At 37.3% G+C, this 27,688-nt stretch overlaps 2 protein-coding genes across 8 annotated transcripts in view; one reads left to right on the plus strand and one right to left on the minus strand.

Moving 5' to 3' along the window:
* LOC146002598 (uncharacterized) overlaps nt 1–9,514 on the minus strand; it is a 56,453-nt gene extending 46,939 nt beyond the window's left edge. For 2 of the 6 annotated variants that reach the window (XM_083140553.1, XM_083140548.1), the window contains exons 1-2: nt 9,335–9,514; nt 757–840 (exon numbers count right to left, since the gene is read on the minus strand). In XM_083140553.1, the coding sequence (XP_082996679.1) occupies nt 757–823 (67 nt within the window). In that variant the 5' untranslated portion in view covers nt 824–840; nt 9,335–9,514. Of the gene's footprint in view, nt 1–756; nt 841–9,071; nt 9,283–9,334 lie in introns of those variants that run through there. The other 4 variants (XM_083140549.1, XM_083140550.1, XM_083140551.1 and 1 more) reach the window with 4 other exon arrangements.
* Nucleotides 9,515–9,544: 30 nt separating this feature from the next.
* Nucleotides 9,545–27,688, plus strand: part of LOC146002600 (protein FAM76A) — a 111,679-nt gene continuing 93,535 nt past the window's right edge. The window contains exon 1 of one of the 2 annotated variants that reach the window (XM_083140555.1): nt 9,545–9,609. In XM_083140555.1, the coding sequence (XP_082996681.1) occupies nt 9,604–9,609 (6 nt within the window). In that variant the 5' untranslated portion in view covers nt 9,545–9,603. Of the gene's footprint in view, nt 9,760–27,688 lie in introns of both variants that reach the window. The other variant, XM_083140554.1, reaches the window with a different exon arrangement.

Genomic DNA, 27,688 nt, shown 5'->3' on the forward strand with positions numbered 1-27,688 from the left:
GTAATCTCCTCCCCAAATTTTGAAAAATAAACTGGAAATTATGCACATCATTTTAAAAAATTGCAATTTTCAGGTAATTTGTACAATAAGTACAATAAAAATAACAATTAGAACAGCACACTATGATGCCAGAGATCCCAAGTTTAAATTCTAGGCTGGGCATGGGTGTTCTTTGTAATTGTTCCTTCATAAATTTCATCATTCATCCTCATCAGAATGATTACCCAAAAGAGGCAGAAAGGCAACATAAAATAACCCAATTAAATCTATTAATCAATCAAGTTCCAAAATTGTCCTTGAGGCTGGATCAAAACAAAAATTTTCAGGCTCCTACGAAGGATCAAATCAAATCTTGCACCAAAGGCTAGAGTACTTTGACTATATGGGAGACATAATAACATAAAATTTAGTAAAAGTTGAACTAAAACTAGAGTGACTGACTGACTTTGTGCACAGTAAGGCTAATCAGTACTGAAAATACAGTTTCAAGTAGGATCTGAAACACTATGTGCCTTCACCGGCCAACAAACCTGGGACCTCTTGATTACAATGTGACAACGTTACCACTGTGCCATTGAGGAGGACCTTCACTATAACTAGAAGAGTGTGTGGATATATAATAAGGAAATCACTATTCTTGTTTGATTCATGTTGTCAGTTAGTCATATTGGATTCATAAACTGTCATAAAACTGTTGTAACAACATGTTGGCTACACACACACACACCTGCTATTAAATATTAAGAGACATCTTACCTCCAACCATAGATTGTGAAGGAATTTCTTCAAGAAATAGATATGTTGTACTCTCATCTGTAGTCATTATCAATTCTCTTACTCCTAAAATAAAGGAAATGACAAATAATATAAGAAACTCACGATTAACAATTAAAATTCATGAAGTAATAATAAAACAATAATAAAATTTTATATTACAAATTGTGAACACTTCCATTAGTCGGTAGTTAACCTTTAGATGGCAGGGGTATTTCAGTGGCATTCATCTTAATGTTGGGGCACTTTTTGGCAAGCAATTTGAAATTAAATACTACTCCAAATAAAATTGAATATTTTTCAAAACTTACAATGATAGGATTATGAATTATACCTTGTTTCGTTCAGTATAGATCAGGCAAAGAAGCCATTATCACAGAAGATATGTATGTTTTAGTGATTAGAAGCAAAATAAGAAATTTGGAAAAAAAAAAAAGATGAAAATTTTTTATGATATGAAAAATGTGCATCTCCCCCTGAAATTTCAAGATTTTTTTAATAAATGTAAAAAGTACAGATATATCAGTGCATTACACCAGTCATGAAAGCACATTAAGATTGTGGATGTGGGGCCTCACATACTGGAGGTGATGTGACAATCACTATGCTCCAGCTACCTTTATCCCCCAGGTTGGAGGCTGGGTGAGTCACAGAAGGATATTATTGGGAAAATTCCCACCTGATATCACTCATCCCCAGGAATTGAACTCAGGTGTCCCTTGCATCAGCCAAATGTCCTGAGAATGTTTTAAAAAAATCATCATCTGTGTACTTTAACTTTAGATAAATTGCAAAATTAGGTATGTGAATATATTACTTCCTCATGAGTGAAATTAATAAGAAGTTATAGTTTGCTTCTTGGAATCTTCCACTTCAAAGAGATATCACCTATTCAAATAGATATATACAGGTAATGGACAAAATAATATGAACACCAATGCAATTGCATAAAGCCCCCCCCCCCCCTTGCCTGAATGACAGCTTGTATCCTACGTGGGATAGACAAATAAAGGTCCTGTACAGTGTGAACTGGAATACGTAGCCACTCCTCGCACAAAACAGTCTCAAGTTCCGAAAGTGTCATTGGAGGTGGAAACCGATTACGCACTTTGGCCTCCAAAATACCCCACAAAGGCTCAATGATGTTAAGATCGGGGGACTGTGGACACCAGATGAGATGTTCTACCTCATCACTGTGCTCATCAAATCATGCATCAACGCACCTAGCAGTGTGAATAGGGTCGTTATCATCTTGGAAGATGGGGCATGCATCGGGAAACAAAGTCTGAACCATGGGATGGAGGTGGTCACCCAGGATGGTGCAGTACTTCTCTGCGTTGATTCTCCCATGCAGGACGACAAGTGGGCCAACACCATTCCAAGATATAGCCCCCCAAACCATCACAGACCCCCCACCATGTTTCACGGTAGGCACTAAGCAGTCAATATCAAATGCTTCAGCAGGAGTTCTCCACACATAAACACGTCCTGTGGTCTGAAATAATGTGAAAGACGATTTGTCTGACCATATCACATGTTCCCATTGCTGCTGTGTCCAATTCTTGTGCTCTTGGCACCACCTTCTTCGTGTCACTGCATTTCGTGGAGTCACCAACGGTTTGGGGATGGCAACTCTGCCATGAATGTTCACAGAATGCAGCTCCCTTTGAATGGTTTTCGTTGATACAGGGTCCTGGAGGTGATTGTTCATCTCTGCGGTTATCTGGGACAGTGTTGTCTTGTGCTTTCGAGTCACTATTCGCTTCAACACACGTCGATCCCTGTTGGATAACTTTGTTTTTCGCCCACTATTCTCCTTTGCAGACGTTGTCTTTCAATGTTGTCTGTAGGCTGTCAGAACAGTTGACACTGTGCTCCGTGCTACACCAACAAGTTTAGCTGTTTTTGTCACAGATGCTCCAGCCAGGTGGGCTCCTATGGTCATGCCTCTTTTGAAGTCTGAAAGGTCGGACTTACCTGCATTTGACGGATAGCTGACTGCTCGCATGCAGCTCGCACACCAGCTTCTGATAGACTGATATGTTTGCTTTCATCGCCACTAGATGGTTGAAATCTCTGCTGAGTGTTGTTCCTTTTCCACGATGGCGTATATAGGCCTTTGCAAACCAAGGTGTTCATATTATTTTGTCCATTACCTGTATTTCTTAAACCCTGATGATGATATTTATAAAAGATGACAAATCCTTCTATTTCAAATATAACAATCACATAGATTTACCAGGTCAGCAAGAATTGAATAAATTTTTCCTAGTGTTCTAGTTTAAGTGTGTCAAAATATATTTTAACAATAAAAATATAATTATAGCTTTTTAAAAAAGGATTTCTCAAGGCTTGAAATTAAGCAATTATTCCCTCTCAGATACACCTAAAAATGTCATAATTTAACGTAAGAGTAATGGCTAAAATTAGATGATCCACCAAAGATGTCTAATACTAACAGTAAATCTTCATTGAATCTAATGAACGACAGTTACAAATTATGAAATTTCCCTGTCACCTTTTGTGTGTTCTCTTAGAGTTTGAATTAGAAAGAGTCCATCATAGTTAGAATAATATTGCATGTTGTGTTGCTAGTCTGTCTTTTGCTTTCCAATTTCATTCCCAAGTTGATATATGCACTTTTCACTGTTTGTACAGAGATGCAGTGGTGCCCAAGGGGTTCTTGCCTGAGGTCATAGATAGAATAAACTTTCAGGGAGGGATTAAACAGAACTGATCCTGAATCACTGTGGACTTTATGAGACTGAATACAAGTTAAATCTATGAACTTTGATTTAAATTATGCAAGAGGAGAAGAGTTTCAAATGGTGCATGTGTTCCATGCTCTGGTAGCAGTGGCTGTGAAGGAATTCTGTAAAACATTGTCAGCAGAGAGTTGCCTCATGAACGGGTGGCAAAGGAGTGTGTGCTGTGCTTAAAAGTTGAAAATCGTGACTGTAAGGGAGGGGATTTGAAGTTCTCGTGAAATTACTATTTTGTAGTGTGCTGTAAGAGCATGAATGCAATGTTGTGTAGAATGGTCGAACCAGCTTAGGTCATTGAGACCCAAGGTAAGTACGGTGGTCAAAATATTTAATGTTATACATCATACACATGCATTTTGAATTTGCTGTAGTGGCAGCTGGTGGTCTGGGTCTATGGGTGTGCACCTCAGCCTCACGTCCAGAAGTCTTGTTACTCCCACCCAATTATTCCTGCTAATTGGATTTGCTATCCAAGTTATGACGCATCTTTCTCTGATAATGAGACGATAGCAGAGTTATATTTCATGAAAATTTATAAAAATAACGTTTATTACAAATTCGAAATACCCCAGTGATTTCTTTAATCGATCACAACAGAAGATGAGTTGTTTGGTTTATTTCGTGACCTGTAGAAAATTCAGCATTCGACAACCTGACAAAAGCACTCACAATGCTACACCGATAAATCCCTATGGTTTGTAATGGTATTGGCCAGTATTTTGTGTAATTACAATGTTTTAATAATGTATATTATCTTTTTTCAATATAAATATATCCCATCAGAAATGCAAGTTTAATGCCACATAAATATTTCAGCGTACACTTCAGCTAATTACCATTTTTAATGTACTTATTCAATTTTAGTCATTGTCATGAGGATCCTCGAAACCAGTGGCATGCCCAGGGGGGGGGGTTGATGGGGGTTATAACCCCTTCTTTCGCCCAGTATTCCTAAAAAAGGTAGAAAAATATGACAAAATGAGGGCTGACTACCAAGAAAAAGTAAACATAACTCCTCCCTTTCGAAAATCCTGAGCACACCACTGCTCGAAACCCTAATCTTGCAAGCACCTTTACAAAAATTATGTCAAATGTGTGACATATAGTATAAGTTACAGATTCTCATATGCACTGAATAGCGAATTGGATTGACTGTTCTATGACAAAAATACAAGATTAGACTCTGATTATTTAAAATTTTTGTTGAACTACCAAATACAAGTCAGAGCCTAAATGACACCAATTCCTACAACATTGTGAATGTTTTAAATCCAAACTGCTGCCATTTTTCCAGCACCTGTACCAACGTATCCCACTCATCGCATTTGGGCTTGCATCACTGAATATGCTTGTCACTACATGCCACGAATGAGCATGTATCTATCAAAGCTCTATTTTATTTGCAATCTGTTGATCTAACTCTCAAAAAACAAACTGAAACAATAATCTCTCTTGGCTCACTTTTCACCATTGACTGCAAAACATCAAACTTCTGTTTCTTGAGCAGTTTCTTTGTTCTTCTTTTACATTATTCCTTCCTTGCAGATCCACCTGGAACTTGTCAACAAATACGTTCTTTCTTTCTTTATATTAAGCAAAAGCAACTCATTGCTGTCCGCTGTTGCCCACACCTCTTTTGCTTTCGGATTCCTATGCTATGCTTGGAACAGCATGAGGTGAGAGAGATCGAAATTTCCCTTTCTAAAAAAAAAATCCTCAATTTGCAATTAAGTGTGGGTTGTTCTCGACTCCATCATGCAAGGAGTGGAAAGATTGCAACACTACATGATGAAGAAGGAAATCAGTGCATGCCCGCAGGTACTATGTCCCAATTCTTGGTGTGAAGAGAGTCTGAGAACCCACTGACCCAAGCCATAAGAGCTTTCCTATTTTCTCTACTCACCGTTGAAAACAGTGCCACTTCGGTGTGCACTTTGCAACTTTGTTCATATGCGAACCTCATTCGACAAAATCATATAGAAAAGCTGACGTAAGGAAGTAAATGGAAGATGATGTGGCCCGGAAACATTTGATGTTTTGAAGAAATGACGTTCAATGAATAAATATAATAAAAATTAATTGCACTGCACATTTATTTGGGTGTGGACATGCAAGTGTGCATAGGCAGCAGCTGCTGCTCATCTTCTATAGACATCTTGCTAGTTCACTCTTGAGGTCAAAATACACCAAGTCACAGTAGTCTATTTGTGACAAATTGTCTGCAATTTCTTGGTAGTTTCAGAATTACTGCGATAAGCAACTGCATTGGGACTGTTTTGGTTCTCAAAAACACAGTGCAAGAAAACCAGGGAAACGCTGTAACATGGTCAAGTTGTTTGACACAAGATGGACAGAAAAGTATGAATATTAAGTAACTTGTGAAATTGTATTCACTAATTGTAGAAACTTTACAATTCACTAATATAAGGGAACCAATTCTAACCAAATTGTTTTCATGCAGTGCAAGATTATGGTGGGCATCTCAAGAGATGGACTGTTCAGTATTCTAATAGGTAAAGGTAAAGTGCTCCCCTGTGCATAGCACTACGCCATGAAGACGTATAGGGGGTGTGGGGGTAACGCTTCACACTTTCTTGATCCGGTCGTGAGTGGGGGTGATGTGATCAGCATCATGCCCCTGAATGCCTTTACCCCCCCCCCCCCAGGTACCCATGTTATTCGACGCTGGGTGGACGCCGGGGCCGCTTCCATACTTAAACAACTTTTCGTTATTAAAATTCTTAAGCATTGGTATCAGTATTGGTTTCGGTTCAAAGTGCTATTTGTTTATTCCTATTAAATATTTATTATGTTTGAACTGGATATGGGTAAATTTCATATAATTTGCTAATATTTCCTGTACTGAATGACACAAAAATGCGAGCACCAAGGTCAATCATCTCCCCGCTCCCCTCTTCACCCCTTGCACGGCAATGTTGTCACATTCCTAGCTTCGTCTCGACACGTATGGGTACAGTTCTTTGGCATTGATTCGGTAAAGTGGGCTTTAACCATGAGTGACATTATAATAGTACTGATGAAATGAAAAATCCCTCGTACACCGTAAAAACTAGGAAAACATTCAGCAGGCATGACCTCAACAAACAAAGAGTATTGCACATGTGTACAGCATTTTTCAAACATTAGCAAATACTCCAAAACTTACAAATGCTATTAATTTCAAACAAGTTCAAAAGCTGACAGAAGATGCATGTGGCGTGGGCAGAATGACCGTTCAAACATTAAAAGGGCCATAGATAATGCAGAAGGAAATGAAGCGCACTTCCACTACAAAGAGAGAAGCATATAACCCCATTAGATGAGTTTGATAAGGAAGGAGTGCATATGTCTGCCTTTAGTTATTATGATTGTGGCAACATGGCAACAGCATCCTGGCTATGTACTATTTATTATTGTGTAAAAATAGGTAAAGTGCTTCCCTGTGCTTAGCACTACGCCATGAAGGAGTATAGGGGGTGTGGGGGTAATGCCCCACACTTTCTTGATCTGGTCGTGAGTGGGGGTGATGTGATCAGCATCATGCCCCTGACCACCTTTACCCCCCAGGGTTTCCCCCAGGTACCCATGTCATTCGACGCTGGGTGGGCGCTGGGGATGCTTCCAACGTTAGAAAAGTTCCCGGATTCGAACCTGGGACTTTTAGAATGGTAGTCAGACGCTTTACCGACTGAGCCACCGCGGCCACCATTTATTATTGTGTTGTATTATATTATATTATATTGTATTATAATTCATTCCATGTATGCACGTAGGCCTATGGTATTGTATTATGTAGCTATTGAATTGCAATATGTAATTAAATGTAATCCAATGAAACAATGACAAAACCGTGAATGTACTCATTCTAAGGGTGAATAAAACTATATCCATGTGCGACCGTGAGGCTCGCATTTTCATGACTTGCAGTATAGTTATATAAATTATTTACTGTGAATGTTCTGTCCATTTTGGGTCAGTGTAACCCACATCTTGCTTGTAGTGAGGAAATATGAGGGAGTTCACTTGCATGAATCTTCTTTAGGAACCAAACTTTCAGTTATTTGCGATTTCCCCATTTCGAAAGAAATTTTGCATTACTTGAACATCGAAATACGACAACGAAAAAAACAATGTCGTTTTTGAAGGGATACACACTGCCTCCCTCTATGGCAATTCAGCTGGGAATTCATTAAAGGTATGGCAGATATAGAGAAATGCCCTTAAGAATTTAAAATCTGGGTAAATGTCTGTTATATCGGAGACACGTTAAAATCGGATATCTTGTGTTTCAGATGGTTCGTACTTACCAATTATGTATTACGGAACATGTTTGAAGGTGGAATTATGCTTTTTACACGAAAATAACATCGATTTTTTCACATTAAGAGTAATTCTTTTGGTCCCTTTCTTCCGTTGCGGAACATACAATATGGCGCGCACAGCTGTGGGTCATCGCACGTCGTGCTTGTGTTTTGTCGATTGGAGAGGGTATGCAGTGTTTTAACCTTCTTAACCGAAAAATACCTACTTTCGTGTTCACTATATCATCACAAACCATTGACGGATAGCCCCAAAAACCATTCATTATAGCCCCACAAACCATTGGCAGATAGCCCCAAAAACCATTCACGATAGCCCCACGGACCATTTCTGGCAAGGTAAGGTTAGGTTAGGTTGGGTTAGGTTGGGTTAGGGTACGTAAGCATAGTCAAAAAAAAATCTCGTAAAAAATGGTACATTTGGATACACTGGCGAGACCGCGTGACTTTCGATGCTTGCGCCATCTGCAGGTACATAATGGAAACACCGGCATAATGTTGTCGCTTTGCACAAAATGCAAGTTTATTATATCAAAAATGCTTATTTCTTGTTGTGCAGCATTCTGCGGTGAGAAAAGACCTCCACGAACTTTCAAAATGCTACAGAAACTCATTTCTGTAAGTAGTTTCTTCTGTAAATATGAAGAAATGTGTCTCCGATATAACAGACATTTACCATGAAGAAAACGTCTTTTTGAAGGGATACACACTGCCTCCCTCTAAGGCAATTCAGCTGGGAATTTGATTAAAGGTATGGGGGATATAGAGAAATGCCCTTAAGAATTTAAAATCTGTAAAGCTGTTGTGTTAAAGTTTCTCAACAATTAAATATCACTTGTAGGCTACATGGAATATATAGCCTATTATGCAAACTAAAGAAGTCTGCATCATATAACTTTAAGACTGTATTGCATCAATGGACAGTAATGCCTGTAAGAAAGCACTAAAGTTATACTTCCCTGGATACCGATAAATTTGAAGCCCCTTTCTTTATAGTGAAAACTGCAATATTTTGTATAAATGAATGGTGTACAGATTTTTACATCATTTTACAGTGTCAGTATCTACTCCTTAGAAAATGGCCTTGCACTATAACCATTTTACCTTATTGTGTTTATATATAGTTTGTTTTCAAGAGGTAAAATTGATACAGCTGCAAAGAAAGGAAAAAGCGACCTAAAACTAATTTCATATAACAAAATTAACAAATTACCTACTCTACTTTCTCAATCGAACTACTGGTACCGATCGGCAATACGAGAGATTTGTCTGAATAAGTTCTCACGTGAAAGCACAAATCTTAATTGAAGTCATACTACGATGTGCAATTGAATAACTTCATCGAGTTGTTACCAATTTTAAGATAATTCAGAAGTAGTAGTGCCCAACTCTCAACCAACAATAGGTTGTTTTATACCGAAACAGCTGATAGGAAACAGGTAACTAAGGCCAGCTGATCGCTGCAAATCCACTTACTTTCCAAATTTTAATTAGTTGACAAGTATCGTTAGGAAGCATAATACTACATAGTTTTAACAACTGTACAGTGCCTGAAAAGCCATATGCAATTTACATTATATGAACAGTTATGTTTTGCAATGTTCCAAACGAAAGCAGCATTTCTGTACGGTTTGAATGATGGCAGGAGCAGCCATATTCCTTACATCATCCAGGCATTATTACGTAGTTAACTGCTATACGTGGATTCGCCATGACGTCATAACTAATATGGTGGTTCTTGCCGGATGTTTGTAAGTTAGTGAATATAAATCCATATTTATTTTCGAAGAGTGTATCTGTAAAGTGAATTTAAAAGTAATATGTCTGCTTTATTTGCTTGTTCAAGATGTTTTTCAAGACATCCATTTGAAGAACTTTCATCAGGACAGCAACTATGTAAGGTGAGATAATGAGTTAAAAAGTGAGCCTGCGTTCAAATAAAATTTTAGAAGACCTGCAATAATTAATCTTTATGTACCTGAAAAGTAATAAAAAGAAAAAGTAATAAGTTATAAATTCTTTAATGCGAAAATTGTTATCAGAAATATTGCAAACTACATTTATCAAACTTGCTATTTCGGTAACTAATCGTTGCATGATTGTAGCATAAAGGACGTGAAAATGTTGCACGAAATAATTAAATTATATCATGTGTATCTCTTAAATTCTGTAATACATATAAAATGTAAGTGTAGAAATAAAATGAAGCAGAAGAGGGAAGCATACATGTCGTATTCTCGGACAATTACAAAATCACTGTGGTTAGTCACGGTGCCTCCGGCACCGGTGTCATTCTACTTGTTGGGTCTGTTATGGTTCAAATCGATAATTCAGTAGTTCTAGTCTTACTGTACAGAATGAACGGTTATTTTCTGCATTTCCATATCGACAGATACAAGTGGAGGAAAATGTAACTGTTTGATATTTTGGTAACAGTTCGGTGGAACGACTTGAGATGACCGGACCACTCTCCAATTTTCTTGATGTTTGGCATACTCACTAATTGAGGCCTCCTAATCAGGAATCTGAAGTTAAAAGTTGTCGGAAACGTCTAGAAATTGAAAAATATGCGAAAATAAGTCGTCAGTTTTTGGAATAGAAACTGTCTATTTTCGCAATTTTTTTTGTTTCACAAGCAAATATATATATTCCTGATACTACCACGACACCAAATTTTAACTGTTTGCCTAACCTAACCGAAACTAACCTAACCACACGTCAATGGTTCGTGGGGCTAGCATCAATGGTTCGCAATTATTTACAATTTCTAGATCCTGATACTACCACGACATGAAATTTAACTATGTTTGCCTAACCTAACCGAAACTAACGTAACCACACGTCAATACTTCGTGGGGCTAGCACCAATGGTTCGTGAGGATAGCGTCAATGGTTCGCAATTTTTAGACGTGATCGACAAATTTTAACTTCAGATTTGTGATTAGGAGCCATCAATTAGTAACTATGTCAAATATGAAGAAAATCGGAGAGGGGTCCGGTCACCTCAAGTCATACCCACTTGGGTATATCGGAAACACATTTATTCATTTTTAAAGAAGAAACTGCTTACGGAAATGAGTTTCTGCAAGCTTTCCAACGTTCGTTGAGGTATTTTCGGAATATATTTGACTGGGAAATCGTGTATTTTTCAAGAGAAATATCTCACCGACGCACAATTGCCATTGCTTTCGCTATGTGAACTGCATGCTGCGTACGTGTGATGATGTAAGCGCATGTCAGTGTTTCCAACCCCATTTTTTTCACTATGATTGCCGAACCAAACATAACCTAACCGTATCGGAAATGGTTCGTGGGGCTATTCGTGAATGGTTCGTGGGGCTATCCATCAGCTACCGTGCGTAATGGTTTGTGGAACTATCCATCAGCTACCCGTGCATAATGTACAATTTCCATCGGTGACTAACACGATAGTAGGTATTTTTCGGTTAAGAAGGTTGGAAACACTGCATACCCACAACATGGGTCAAGATGCGGCCTCCATAGTGTGTGTTACGGAAGCAAAGAAAGGAAATAAAAAATCACTCTGTTTGTGAAAAATTGTGTTTGTTTTCTAATGCCACCTTGATCTATGTTCCGCAATACACAATTGGTAAGTACGAACCATCCAAAACGCAAAATATCCGGTTTTAATGTGTTTCTGATATACTGAACTGGTACCGATATTTTTGAAATCCCATTCTCCAAGTGTTAGTTTGTAATTGATGTAGCTTACCATATTTTAAAGCAGGGATGGATATGAATTGAAACATCTGGGAAAGGTTGAAAATTAAATTCAACCCCCCTCCCCAACCCTGCTCGGGGGAAATATTGTCATGTACCTGCAAACTAAACACAACCGAAACTTGGCTCAAACAAGGAATATACAAGTTGCCGTCATCGAAGTAGAACTTCAAGTGGTTATAATATCAAACTCCCTCCTGCCCACAAGTCCAATTGTTTCAATAGTTTTCCTACAAGATTAGGTGTTTCTCACTTAAAAGTTTCTAGAGGAAAATGAGAAAATACTGTCAGATATGTCAGTGTGCCATAATATACAATTTCCCCTCATTTTTCTCACTGAAATTTGGACCTTATGTCCCCCCCCCCAATAGCCATTGTCCACAAATTACCCCAGTGTAAAGTCATGTGGCATCATGAGGTTATTTTGTGTTGTTTAGTTGATTTCTTTTTTTGATGCTTGTTAGGGAGTTAAATTTAGTTTCTCGGTCCAAGTTCTGATTGTTTCATTCCAAACTAGTGATGGTACGCATGCATTTTTTACATGGTTTGATTTATGTTCATTCTGTTAACATACACTTCAGAGGCTTAGCAGTTATTTATGGCTTGTTTTCTAGATTTTTTTTTTCCATAACGAAGTTAAGGCTGTACAGCCTTTTCTTCCACCACTTGATCATGTGTACTCTTCACAATACCGTATTTGTCCGCCCTGAAAAAAATTGACCTCCTGAATTCATAAACTTAGCAACATTGCATTTCTGCTCCAGCTGAGAGTAGCCAACTTTGAATTGGTTCCTCAACTAGACGAAAAATTCTGCAGTGAAATTTCACACATTCCATGAATTTACAAACTATTAACTGCTAATATAATACACACTCAAACAGAAATAGTAAGTCAGAATAAGAATCTTGAGGAATTTTTACAATTCTAAACAATTCAGCTAAACAAAGTGACAGTCCAGCATCCTCGATTAAACTGATCGCCATTTCTCTGGTAAATATGTCAGTGCTCCATTCTTACCAAGGTTGAAGAAAGAAATGTTGCATACCTCTGTTGAGAGCATAGTTCAAATGAAATATGGTCCTCTCTGGGTATAGTTAATGATGATGCAGTTGGTTACAAAGACAACATCCAGTAACATTCAACCATAGATATTTTTGTGTGAATTCATACCAGAAAAAGATATCAAGAATAATAAAAGAAATTGATCATTATTTACAATAACAGTAGCTTAATTTAAGAAACAAATAAAGAATAATTATGACAAATGTGCTGTAACAAGTAGTTCTAATTACATCCATATGATATTCCAAAAGTATTTGGTATTACTAAACAGACACACACTCAACATATGTAGTGTAGTGGTAACATGTCAGATGAGTAAACCTTTATTCGTTCATCTTTTCTGTTTGATTTATTGGTTCAACCCTGTCTCAGCTTTCACATTTTTTTATGTAGCTAATACTTAATGTGAGTATTTTTCATGAGAATATTTTTTATCCGTAACAAACAAGCAAAATGATAATTAAACAATCTTTTCCTCCAAACAATGATTGAAACATCACATTTACTCAAATAATGAGTGTATTCCACTCACAGATTCCTTTCTTCGGCTGTAATTGCAATATCACCGAATGTATTTTCTGTCATTATTTCATCTTTTTTAGCGATAATTCATGTTTATATGTATAAAAATATCGCAATTGCCGTTCCTTCCATGTACTTCCTCTATGAGAACCGGATGTTCCGTGCGTTTGATGACATAACACCCTGTCACTGTTTCCAACGACCCCGTGTTTTCTCAAGAAGATGAGGTGACCCCAAATTTTAGCTATGCTCGCCTAACCAAACCTTACCGTGAATGGTTCGTGGGACTATCCATGAATGGTTTGTGGGGCTACCCATGCATGGTTCTATGACCCCAAAGTTTAACTATGCTTGCCTAACCTACCCTTACCGTGACTGTTTCGTGGGGCTATCCATCAATGGTTATATGACCCCAAATTTTATTTATTAGCATAATTTGAAACACTGGAAAAAATAGAAAATTACACACATCAAAAAAAGTTTGGAAACACCCACACTACCGAGTAGTAGAGAAAGATAACGAGGTATAGGCATCACACCCACTTGTTGGGCAACTTGACGATAAGAATAACCTTGCTCCACTAAGGTGACAATTTGAACATGATTGTATTCTGATATCGTTACTGGGGGCATTTTTCTACCCAGACAGGTGTGTTTCACTCACTGCAACTCACTGAAACACAATGCGTCTTACCGTTCTGACAGCTCAGAGTGATTGTGAGTTGCACTATTCTCACCCATGCTGCATGGTGGTGCTGCTATTTCTGTCTGCTCTGCTGGTAACGTCTCTACTGACATCTACCATGAGTCACATGCCAGGCACTGTTCCATATTTCACTGATCAACTGGTGTGTTTCCAAACTTTCTTTGATGTGTGTAATAACACGGAAGTAGGTATTTTTTTGGTTTAGAAGGTTGGAAACATTGCATACCCACTCCAAATCAACAAAACACAAGCGCGTGATGATCTAGTACACTTGTGCCATATTGTATGTCACGGATGCGAAAGAAAGGAACAACAACAATTACTGATATACGAAAAATTGAAATTATTTTCTTGAGAAATTCTTAATTACACCTTATAGAATGTTCTGCAATGCAGAATAAGTAGGTAGCAATGTTAAAAAGGACAAAATAAATGAGTTTTAGGTGTTTTGACTAGATCAAAGTAGTAATCAAGGAATACCGGACCCTTCTGTAATTTCTATGCTACTGCTTATACTCAAGAAATAATTAGTTGTGATGATTTTTCTGAGATTACTATGGGGTGAGGTGTAGAAATTGTTCATTAACATTTAGAAGTTGTAAAATAAGCTTTTCTATTCTCGCAATGATTCTCCGTATACAAGAATGGAAACCATATTTGTTGATATGAACAATTGACGTTCGCAATTAGTTACGCTGTCTACAGCATTGACACACTGTTGATTTCATACTTGGAGAGTATGGATTGTGTAAGAATGGTGGCAGAGAACAGTAAAAAAACTTGTTAATGTTATACAGATTGATTGGACCGTACCTTAGAATTATTTCGCCTAGCCGGTAAGCTCTACAGTCCCACACAGAAATGCATCGAGGATAACATATAAGATGACAGTGACAATCACGATGTACATGAGCATATGGAATGTGGACTGATATGTTTACAGGTAAGTTTGGCAACAATGCATCGATTGTAAAATTGAAGGATACGAAAATGACGTATTCGATGAAGAATGTTTGCCATTAAAGTGCTACGAAAATGAGATTTTTTATCAGTTCGTTATCAAAATAAGCGCAAAACCATTCACGGATAGCCCCACTGACCATTCTCGGTAAGGCTAGGTTAGGTTAAGCAGTTAAAATTTAAGGTCGTAAAACCATGCACGGGTAGTCGCACGAACCATTCACGGTAAGGTTAGGCAAGCATAGTTAAAATTTGGGGTCGTAGTAATGTCAGGAATATATATTTCGTTCCTTAAGTATTCAAAATGCAAAATCTTGAGATAAATAATGAGCAGTCGTGCATTGTCAGTTGCAATCACAGACCCCCTTATTTTGCAATTTTTACGAATGACCCCCAAATTTTAACTTCAAATTCGTGATTAGGAGTCCTCAATTAGTGAGTATGTGAAATATTACAAAAATCAGGGAGGGGTCCGGTATTTTAAATTCGCTCCAGATTATTTAACTGCCTTCTGTACTTATTTTTGGAATTTTGAGTTTGTTCATTTTTTATATTGTAAACTGAAGTGTGTCACTTGCAACAAGTATCAGGACAAGTGGATAGACTAACCAATAGATATCAACCAGGCAACAATATTTGCAAATAAATTACAAAGGCTAAGAGACGATACCCGATACATCCACTTCCTTTAAATATGTTGTTTTCTCAACGTTTCTTGTATCACCAGTTTACTTCCTACTGGGTTATGTGACGCGTTCCCTCGCTTTGTTTTACAACACATAACATGACTGGTTGTATCTATGTAATTTTTTACAGAATATATGTGTGTTCTTTGCAACCTTGGCATGCACCTCTACATGACTGGAAATAACGTCACATATGCAAGCAAGTGTTCTGCTGGGTTTCCAGCATACAGGTAGCTAAACAGGCTTTTTTGAACGTCTGTATCACCAAAATTATGCACCGACTGAGAAAAGTATTGTTTTTTGCCCTTTATATGTTTCTGTGGTGCCATTAAAATGACACCCTGTTTATTGGTGTTATTTCATACAATTTCAATTTGCTGCACATACATGATTTCAGTTTCAAATTAGACAATTGGTGAAATGACATAAAGGTAAAAAGGTAATGTGCTCCCCTGTGCTTAGCACTACGCCATGAAGGCGTATAGGGGGTGTGGAAGTAACGCCCCACACTTTCTTGATCCGGTCATGAGTGGGTGTGATGTAATAAGCATCATGCCCCTGACCGCCTTTACCCCCTAGGGTTTCCCCCAGGTACCCATGTCATTTGAAGCTGGGTGGGCGCTGGGGCTGCTTCCAACGTTCCCAGATTTAAATTTGCCGGGATCGAAGCCGGGACCTTTAGCATGGTAGTCAGACACATTACCAACAGCCACTACAGATGAAAATGAAAATTTTAAGTCACATTTTGTGAAAAACATACCACTTTGGAAGACCGCTCCTGAATTTTAAGCCTCGACTTTTGAAAGAAGCCTGTTCAAGTATTTCTGAACATACCATCTTAAATGGAACTTAAAAGGCAAGGTGAATTGCAATATTTTCTTCATACGAATTCTCTTTCATTTATTTATTTGAAAAATCCTGAATACAGATAAAATCCATTTTATTTTAGGATATGAACAGAGAAAAAATAAATTAACAAATGAGAAGCACAGACAACCAAACAGACACATATATAACAAGAATAAAACATTAACAACTAGGACACAGTAAATATTAATTGCTTTTCAGCTGCTTGATGCACGCCATTCTGAAAGCCTGCATGGATAGGTGGGAACTTGGAGGATTATTTAATGAATTGTACCTGGTTTGTAGCCTATACAGAAGTGATCTTTGTTCTAGGGATAGCCTTGAAACTTCTGTGTAAACGAAGTTGTTGCATTTGCTGTCTGTTGTGCGTGCGTTCTAAGCAAAAAAATATAAAACAGCTTATTCCATGGTACCAAGAGTGCATTGAAAATAATGTTATAAAATGAAGTAGATATGTACATTATGAATAAATTCTCTCTGGCTACAACCAGGTCAATTCTGGAAGACTTTCCAAGCTTTCGAGAGCTAATGTCACTCTCATCTTCAGGGTTGAAGTGCAGTGCTGAGCGTCAACCTGAGTTATATGTATCTGGATATTCCCAGTGTAGATGGCTGACCAATTGGGAGCCCTGTCTGCTGCATCCTCACTGCCAGCTGACTATCGCTAGCCAGGCCAGATTCAGAGCCATGTGTTGCAATTCAGATTCTCTATTAACAAATGTTAATATTTTGATATTAACATTTGTTTCATATTTTATGACATCAACATTTAAATTGAGACGCAAACATGGAAAAGCTTGTTTTAAATCCATTTCATGGTCAGATCTGCTCATGAGGACTACACATTCAGTTTTAACCCTAGCCTACCCCTGCTGTACGAGAAACTTACATAGTGGGGCGACTCACAGGACCACACTGTTTTTATCACTAAAATTCAAGAAACCATTTTATTTCAATTTGATCTGATTTATTTTATTTTGTTTTTTGTGCAATTTTTGGCTAATTTGCAAAGATGAGAATGAATGATTATATGCTGAAATTGATGAATGAACACTCAGTCACAAACGTCCATGCCCAGGCTGGGATTCGAACCTGGAACCCCTGGCGTGAGCGCAATGTGCTAACCACTCCTCCAAAGGGACCGTCAAACCCATTTTATTATTGAATCGCTGCTTCCTTTGCTGATTACATAAGCAGTTATTTATTAATTATAATAATTACAAAAATTACCATCATTAATAAGAGAAATAACCATGGCATGTATCTCACATAGGCTATATTTTATCATTCACTAAAACTCACAAAATACATAGTAATTTTTATTAATGCTTTTTAGTTTGCAGAAGTGTATTTTTTATTAAATATAATAATTGCAATAATTGCTATCATTACCAACCAATTATACACTGTCACTGGCATTAGTTTCTCGAATGACACACATTCAAAGATGGCTCCTGATATGTCCACCAAGTGCATTTTGCCTCCTAATTACATTACATTTATGTTTTTATGAACAAAAGTAATCAAGAAATATTGGGAACATCCTAGGAAACAATGTAATTTATTGTTTTCAAACAGTTGATAAATCTAAAAAATACAAGGGGTGGGTCTGCGAAGCCTCTCCCCCAGCTCCCCGGTTAGCTAGAGTTAAAATTGTATCTGAACCACTATGCAATTAGTGTCCACTGGGATTGGCCAATATCTGTCTTTTGGCTACTATATGATGTAAATTTTTTTTAGCTAGTTGTAAAATATGTCACTACAAACCTGTAAATTCATCACAGTAACTTCAAGTGAAATAGGTTAGCTGTAATTGGTAAAAAGCCAAAATTTCCAGGTTTTTTTTTTTCTTCAAAAAAGCTAGCCTTTTATCGGGAAAAGAAACCATCCATTCAAAAAAGCCGGCTTTTTTGCAACTCTATGATGAAAACTATTGTCACTGAGATATAGATCGGTATGAGTGCAGCTTTCAGTATATCCTGTGTCCCAAAGTTCTGTCTGGTTTTCGTGTAATGAGGATGTCCAAGAACAGAAGGCTGTTATTCTTCTGTCTGCATGGTGAACTTGTTTGGGTCATGGAACAACTGAGGAGTTTCTCTACCGTGCAGCCAAATGATGAAGGTGTCGTCACCGTATCTGTAGAAGGAGGCAGGTTTCAATGGAGCTGTATGCAGCACTTCTAGCTCAAAGATTTCAATGAAAAAATTGGCTATGGCAGGCAAGAGTGGGGAGTTTGTTCAAAGTACTGTCCCCTGTAGCTGAAATAGGACACAGTCAGTGTATGCTTGAATAGTCTGTTGATTTCCAGTGTGAAGTGGTGTTCCAGTAACTCCAGTGAATCTTGAAGTGGTACTTTGGTGAACAAGGACACTACATCATAACTGTCTAAAATGTCTCATGGCGATGATAAAATGTGCTGCAGTGTCTTCATAAGTTCTGTGGAGTTTTTCACGTGGTGCTCACATTTCCCTGTCAGTGCTTGTAGCTGGGACGTCAGGAACTTGGCGAGTGTGTATGTGGGGCATCCAATGGCACTAATGATCGATCTTAATGGAGTAGTTGTATTGATACTATTATAAACTCAAGAAAGTATGAACCCCCCTCAAGCAGATTTGGCTATACTTGAAACAAGCTCAACATGTCCATATGAGCTTTTTGCTCAAGTGTGGAACCCCGTCTAATCCAAGATTTTTGTAAAAATGCCCTCAAATATTTCCTGAGAAAGTATGAACCCCCCTCAAGCAGATTTGGCTATACTTAGAACTATGCCAAGTTCCCATATGATCTTATTGCTTATAGTGTGTTTTTCTGTCAAAATCCCAGGAATCTTGAATTGATATAAAGCTCATATCTATTGGGTTCTGAGACCCAGTAGAGTGTGGTGCATGGTTTTTATTGCCCTGTAATCGGGAGGCTCGGGTTTGAATCCTGGTAAAATGTGAAGCCTCCCCTGATAGCAAAATGTTAATATTATTGCCTTGTAATCAGGAGGCTCGGGTTTGAATCCTGATAAAATGTGTAAGATTGAAATACATGTGGCAAAATAATATCTCCATACGTGAGATTTTGAGAATAATTATTCCTAGTTGATAGCTCCCAGATCTGAAACCTGGTAAAAAGTGTTGTTCAACAGAGCAAAATTATTCTCTATTGGGAACCACCCGCTCAGCCATACAATAGGGGAAAAGCAGGCAAACATAATTAATTGTTTGCATGTTTTGCCGGCACGCAAGAGATATAATCTATACAGCTAGAAGGGAGCATTAATGATTTTTCTGTGCGATTCACTGAAGAGGTCATTAATTTTTCTGTGTGACATGTAAAAATGTGACAAAGATTATTGAGATAAAGATACACATTTTCTGTGCAACATGTAAAAGTGTAACAAAGATTATTGAGATAAAGATACATATTTTCTGACACAGTAGCAATGAACTGCTTTTCATGCTGAAAGCAATTCTAGTTTTGTATTATTCTGATAATAAGAGCCTAGGCAAGGCTTGGAGAATAATTCATTGCAGTCAAAATCCAATTTTGTCTGTATTAAGGTCTCAGAACCCAGTAAAATGTGGATATATTCCATATGGAGAAGTGTTAATATTGTTGCATTGTAATCAGGGGCTTTGGGTTCGAGTCCTGATATAAGATTGAAATACATACAACTGCCCACACATAAGATATTCACTGCTAGCTGATAATACAGTTGAGGTTTGTGTGTTGTACAACAGGATAATAGAGCAAATATCTTCTAGAATTGTTCTGTGACTCTCTCATTTCTTACATCATAAACATATGATTTTTCACCTATGAGAATAACACTACATATGGTGTCATCAGGTAATGCCTCATGGAATTCACAGATAATTTTAATATTTGTCCTGTCATTCACCACAACTTGTTTTCTTTTTGAGGTGTTGATTACAAACATGGGCCTCTGTGCTTTGAATTCATCTGGTGTGTAATACATGTCAGTATTGCCAGTAGTGACCCTTTTGAATGCCGTAAATGCCTCATATAATTTGAGGAAATCATTCTTGGACATGTCTAAATTGTAATTTTCTCTAGGGAATACCTCATTTCTGCCATTTTTAAGATATATGTTCTTGATGTTGCAGTTATCAAATCTACTTGAATTTTTTTCCTGATTATTGTGTCTCCCAGTCTGAAACAGTACCACCACAAAATCAGGCATGTCATATTGAATACTGGAGAATGAATTTGTAGCATCAAACTCATAATAAGAACCAGATGCGGGCTTCTGTACACATTGATATGTATAAAATTGTAAAAGAACCTGTGGATTTTTTATTATATCTGCTTTGTATTTAAGAGCATAACTGGCTTCATATTCAACAACCGGGATTCTTAGCTCCATAGTCTGAATAATGCATTTGCCTGCATCAGGTAGGGTATTAGGCATAGCTTCTCCTGTAGGGTTTAATGTGCTGTACCTCATCAAAGCATTATTATCATTTGCAGCTCTTCTAAATGTAATTCTTAAACCACCCTTCCACATAATATCTTTGTAATCTGAGAAGAATCCTGGCAATAGGCGCATAGGGAACAGCACTGTGTGGCTCTTAGATATAATTTTATCACCAGCCTCAAATCCACCTATTTTGTAGTAAGAAGCCTCGGTTTTGGATAATTTTAATGTGGCCAAAGCTGTGGAGGTAATGCCGGGATAATCCACTCTGTTTATAACAACGCCATGCTTTCTGATCTCAATTTCAGAGAATAGATGCGGCACAAAATTATCAACCAATCTTATATTTGAATTTGCCGGATAATCTGTTCCATTGAGCTTTACAACATCAAATTTGATGTATAGATCTGCTCTGTGGGGGTGTATAAATCCATCCCCAACATCAAGATCAACTTCAATTTCTGTGTTGGGTTGATTTAAATTTGCAAATGTCCTCCTGTTTGGGGAGAATGATTGTAGCTCATAACTCTCAATATTTTCCATTTTCTTCTTGTATGTATTTTTATTTAAATATTAATCTCTATGATTGCAGTTGTTGTGGCTCCAGCAAAATCAACTAATTCTTCTTTTTCATTAGTGACCATCAATTCAATATAATCTATTCTATTATGGCACACAGGAAAATATAATGTTGGGGATGGATTGTAGATGATTGGCTCCATGAATTCAGAATTAGGTTTGAATGTTGCAATGATGCCAGTTTGTTTGTGAGTGCCTATGCCATTTGATTTGGTGATCATACCCTCGGCCACATTACAGTGAATATTCAGAGTCTCTATGGCTAAGAATTTAGGTATATTCATAGCAGTGTGTTTGATGGCTGGTTCAAGTTTTGTGTTGTTCTCAAAGCCTAGCAGCTCTCCTATAGTACCCAGATCCACTGTTTCTGTAGCAGATACAATCTCTACTCTGTGAGTGACAGAATTTTGAGTTAACACTACACCTCTGGGTAATTGTGCATTTAGAGTGGATAGATTATATTGCCCTGGAGTGATGACAATTTTTTGATCCCCTACTGCAATTGTGTTGTTGTGGTGTGTAATATTGGGGATCAAGTACATGCCGTAAAATGCTCTGAGAGCTATTGTTTTGGGATACACTATGTCATCATGCAATTTGAGTTTCAATATTGAATTTTGGCTGGTGAGATGGAATACCCCCATGATGTTTTAAATACCACAAGGCTTTTTGAAAATCTTCAATTGATGGTTTATTTATTTGAGACATATATCTGAGAACAGATAAGCACAAATGTCCACAATTAACATCTTTGAAATTTTGAACATGGGCATTATTGTAATAAAGATTAGCTGATTTTAGATATTTTACTAAATTTTCAGGTGGAACACCTCCAAATGAATCAAACACAAATGCCTCATTGTTTAAATATTTAAGATAACAGATCCAGTGAGTGCCCTGATTTTTGTACTTATCCAAATTAACAATGCCACACTCTTTGTTGAGTGGTTGTTCTGGTAAAGAATCAGACATGTACACACCTCTAAAATGTTTGATGCCCAGTGGCTTGATTAAAGCTTCAATATCTTGGTTTGTAAGCGGCTCTTGTTTTTTTTAAACTTATTCATGGCTCTCTTAACACCTTTGCCTTGTTTCTCCATGGCCAGGTTATGGCGCTTCTGCTCATCTAATTCTGCCCTATTTTTCTTGGCATCTATTACTGTTTTTGCTATGGCAGCTGATCCCCCAGCCAAGCTCCCAACAGCCCCGAGAGCAGCTAAGATGGCCGGGATAGTAAATATGAATCCCCCTACATGTGATTTTTTTCTAGATTGCTGTAATTTTTTTAAATGGGGGTTACTAAGCAACAATTTCATACCATGTCCCTTTGCAAGACAAGAATTTTTTTTCTTGCGCTGCTTTTTGTTTAAAAGACTATCAATAGTTTTAAGAGATTTAAGACCTGCATAAGGTATTTGATACATAACACCCTTGGCCTTCATTGTAGGTTTATTATATACATATTCACAGCCCCCACCCCAGTTTTTGTTTGGTGCTCATAGCTATGGTGGTTCCCAATGCTGCTATTTTTTCACTCAAAGATGCATCTTTGCTTACAAATCTGCCAAATGCAGCCTCTTCTAATTTCTTGTCTGCAACATGTCTCTTGTCAAGATCAGAATGTGTGTTGTATGCTATGTCATGGTCTCTACAAGCAGCATCTAGGGGATTAACACCAGGATCACCTCTGTTTAATCTATGGTCCAATTTTGTGCCTGGACCACAATACTGATAGCCTGGAATGTGTAGTTCAAATGGCAGCTTGTTTATAATGTCATTAACAAGGCCCCGACCCTCAGAAATATTCCAAAATTTAGGTGGTAGAGTATTAATAATTTTTATAAGATATCCAATCCCCTTAGTGTCATTCACTATAAAATTAGACAATTTTGTGCTTATCATGTCCATAATTCCAACCTTTTCATTGTAAAAATTGTGGTTGCCAGCATTTTCCTCCCCAGCTATCACCAATAACCTATCTACAAGTTTCCTGACATCATCAACCCACACAAATTCTTTAGGCAGGGTGTTGTATTGTTTGATTCCACTGCCAATCTTGATCTGTGACCATATGGGCTTGATTAAATTATTGTATTTTGCCCCACTGCTAGACTTGACTCTTTTTTGTGTGGGATCATTGTTCTGGTATAGAGCATCTGATTTTATTAATATTTCTTTGTAATGCTCATAATCTTGATCTGTATAGCTGCCAGGCCTTTTTCTAGTCATCAGTTCCCACAACCCAGGTGTGCCGGGGTACTTAACAAAAGCACCTTTTTCTCCGAGACGAGATTCTGAATAAACAATCAGATCATCCCCCATAAATGTTACTCTGAAATTGCCAATTCTATGTATGATACTGCCATCAAGCTCTGTGTCAGCATATAAGCCAAACACCTCATCTTTATTGTCTTTAGGTGTGGTTAAATATTTTTGAGCAAGAAGACCCAATTCAATAGGATCCTGAGTATCTTCAATTCTTCTAGGAGCAATAGGACTAGGTGTATGAATACTGGAAAGTGGGGTGATTGGATAATCTAATATGTTCCTAGCAGCTACAGGTACAAGCTCTGTGATCAAATTTTGATTTTGCTCTGTAACAGTTTTGATATTCTTACCTAATTCACTAATAGCATCAATTACAGGCTGTTCTGTTTGTTTGTGTTGTTCATAAATTCCTCGGTTCTCTGATTTCCATCCCTTAAATCTTTTTACAAGATAATCTCTTAACTTAAGATCATCAATGATTGGCCTTTTCATGTTTATTTATTTATATTTCAATGTCTAGAAAATTGTTGATTTTATTTCTGTATTTGCCGCTATTGGGTGTTCTTGTCATATCAATTGTGACAAACCCATAGCTGTCCTGGTTCCAGCACCTGCTGCAAAACTTGGAAAAATCATTGTAGCTCAAGTCCCCACCTACATATTCATCATGTATGTGTTTGAGGTTGGTATGGTCTTGATGAAACACACATATAAAATTGCTGTTATCTCGGATCAGCTGCTTCGGAATTTTAGAAAAAGTCTGTGCCAGGTAGAAGCAATCAATGTTTTTGTGTCGGCCCTGTGTAAAGAAATTTCTAACCTTGTTTTGATTATCCAGTATAATGTCATCAAACACAACAACAGAATTATCGAGACATTCATGGAGTGGCTTAACATCTGATTCAAAAGTGGCTATATCCAATCCATCATATAGCTTCATCAGCTGCTGATATTTTAATTGTTCCAAGCTCTTAGAGAAAACATACAAGTGCCTGTTTTTCCAGTCTAACCAGTTGGGTGCCAATAAAAAATTATCAACCATTAGTGTAGTTTTACCACAAGCAGATGGCCCAACAATAAGACACCTAATATTTTCAGGCAGCAATTTTCCATTTCTCTTAATCTGCTGTTCAGGTTCTGGCAGCCTTTTTATAACATCCCAGGTGCTCATATTATTATTTTGTTTGCATCGATCCAGCTGTGTTCTGGAAGTCCTAGCCATTTAACAAATAACTTGCTGCCTTTTCTGCGGATGATTTTTTCTATGAGATATGTGTCAGGCTGTTTAGTTTTGCTGAGCTCTTGTTCATAGAATCGGCCTTTGAGAATTTCTCCTCGATGATCTTTTATTATATATGTGTTAAGGGTCCCGGGTTTAACTTGAACCACTGTAAATAATTCAGTGCTCCAGTTTCTTGTAAAGCCTCTTTTGAATAAGTGCTTATATTTGCTGATTCTTACTTGATCACCCACCCTGTATTTGGCCTTTCTTTTTGTTGGCTGGTATCTAGGATAATAAACAGTCCTGATCAATTTTTGCTCATCAGATGAAGTTACTTCAGAGGGTTTCATGTTGATTGTGGAATGGACCGAGTTGTTATATTTATGTAGAAGTTCTGGAAGAATATTAATCCATTTATAATTACCTTGGAGGGTAAATTGTTTATACATAAGATTTTTTAGGGTTTTGTTGAATCTCTCTACAATTGAGGCTTTGAGGTCACTGTAACTCGAGTAATGTTTTATTGACTGGCTTTTAATAAATTGTTGAAACACTGAATTATAAAATTCTTTGCCATTATCTGTTTGCAAATAGCGCGGGGATCTTCCACTCTGATTGATGATTGTCCTGATGGCTTCTGTAACACATTTTCCAGTCTTGGATTTGAGTGGCACAGCCCAGGCAAATTTTGAAAATGTGTCTATCACAGTGAGTAGATACTTGTAGCCCTTGTTGATTTTGTCTAAGTTTTTCAACTGCCCACTTGCCATTTCAATCAAGTCGCTCTGCCATAAATCATCTATGCCCTTTGTGACTACTGAGAGTCTCTTAAAATTATGTCTGGCCTGTCTGTGTAATTCGTCAACAACAAATAAATACATTAATAGATAATTGTTTGCCATTGATATGCTTGGCCCTTTTTTCAAATTTATCAATATTCTGAACAGACATTGGATATTCTAAACCCTCCATTGCCTCATCAAAATCATTTTCATGTTGTTTATAATAAGTTATTCTCTCAGGATTCCTTGAAACTGGAAACAAAACAGCTAAAATACACCACAAAAAGCATTTCTGGTCGGTATTTTCAATATTGACCACGGCTCTTTTGTTTTTAATATTGGCAGGTAATGGCAAATATGTAGATCCTTGTAATGGGCTGAATTCAGAAATATTAACATATAACTTGTGTGGAGAACCGCATAGGCTCCATCCTGACTCTTTTGCTGCAAATTCAGAGTGTTTAATATTCAATTGATCTATTAAACTGCTTATTATTTTGTCTGAATTTGCATTTGAATATACCGGTACAGTTTCTGTTATGTGGGGCTGTGTAAATTTTGTGCCATTTGGCTTTTTATATTGTGTAAACAATTTGAGGGACAGCTTATAAGAGCCATTTTGTGCATTTAGAATTGCCTGCAGATCATAATTTATACTGTTCAAAAAATTATTAATACCACATCTTGGCTCTGATACAAACCGATAATCTCTTAATTGGGCATTAAAACTGCTATGGATGGGTGCATAGCATGGCTGCTTTGCTGCTCTAGCATTAACAGGTGCTTCATGCTTCCTTTTCAGACCAGAAGTAGATGGTTGTGAGGGCAATGTTGATAACTGTGCAGAGCAAGTATCTTTATGTTTATATGTGAAGTATTGCATGTTATATTTTCTATGGCATTTGGGGCATATTTTTGTAGGGGTTCTGTATTTGTCCGGGTTACAAATCTTTTGGTGCTTGGCCCAATTGGGGCTGGATATATTTTTATTGCATTGATTACAATATTTTTGACTTGGCATTTTTGTTGTTGTTTATTATATACAATTTCCTGGGTTTCAAATCAAAACTCTATGCTGGATAAAAAATATCAGCTGGGTTCAGCACTGTGCTTTGTATATTTTGTGTGTGTGTGTGTGTGTGTGTGTGTGTGTATGTGTATGTGTGTTAATATTTTTTGGCTTTGGTATTTATATAAAATTTCTTGGGGTCCAAATCAAAAACTCTATGCTTATCTTATGACAGGTTGTAAAGCCAATAGCCTACAAGTGGAAAAAAGAATAAATATTCATTCACACTGACCTAGCACAAATACCTGCACGGACATGCATGTCTAGAATGGCAATAACCTTGTTTTGTATTGATTTTTGTATAACAGGCTGGGACAGATATAAGCCTGACCCCCTAAATATGAGTGGATTACAATAAACAAGCTGGATGTCAGGCAAAATATTGTTCAATATACCAGAAATATGATATTAAAACAAACAGGCCTGTAAGTATGAGAAGCACTGTAACAACGCATCTGTTCTTCTCAACCACTCTCACAATAGTGGCTGATGCAATTGTTTGCACGCAAAGCTTCATTACTTGGGAAGCAAAAATCAATACATAACAAGGTCATTGCCATTCTAGAGGGGCTCTGCATATAGATAAAAAAATTGAACCTGGCATCCAATTAAACTTAAACCTGAAGTAAATATGTATATGTAGGTATGGGTTTTAGCTTAATTTCAGGTATAGCCAAAAAATATCAATTTTTGACAAGTTTATGGACAAAAATCCGGCTGATGCAATTTTTGTAAGTATAGCCAAATCTGCTTGAGGGGGGTTCATACTTTCTCAGGAAATATTTGAGGGCATTTTTACAAAAATCTTGGATTAGACGGGGTTCCACACTTGAGCAAAAAGCTCATATGGGCATGTTGAGCTTGTTTTAAGTATAGCCAAATCTGCTTGAGGGGGGTTCATACTTTCTTGAGTTTATAATAGTATCAATACAACTACTT

The sequence above is a fragment of the Lepisma saccharinum genome, chromosome 18 (genome assembly GCF_977018435.1).
Source record: "Lepisma saccharinum chromosome 18, izLepSacc3.1, whole genome shotgun sequence".
NCBI lineage: Eukaryota > Metazoa > Arthropoda > Insecta > Zygentoma > Lepismatidae > Lepisma > Lepisma saccharinum.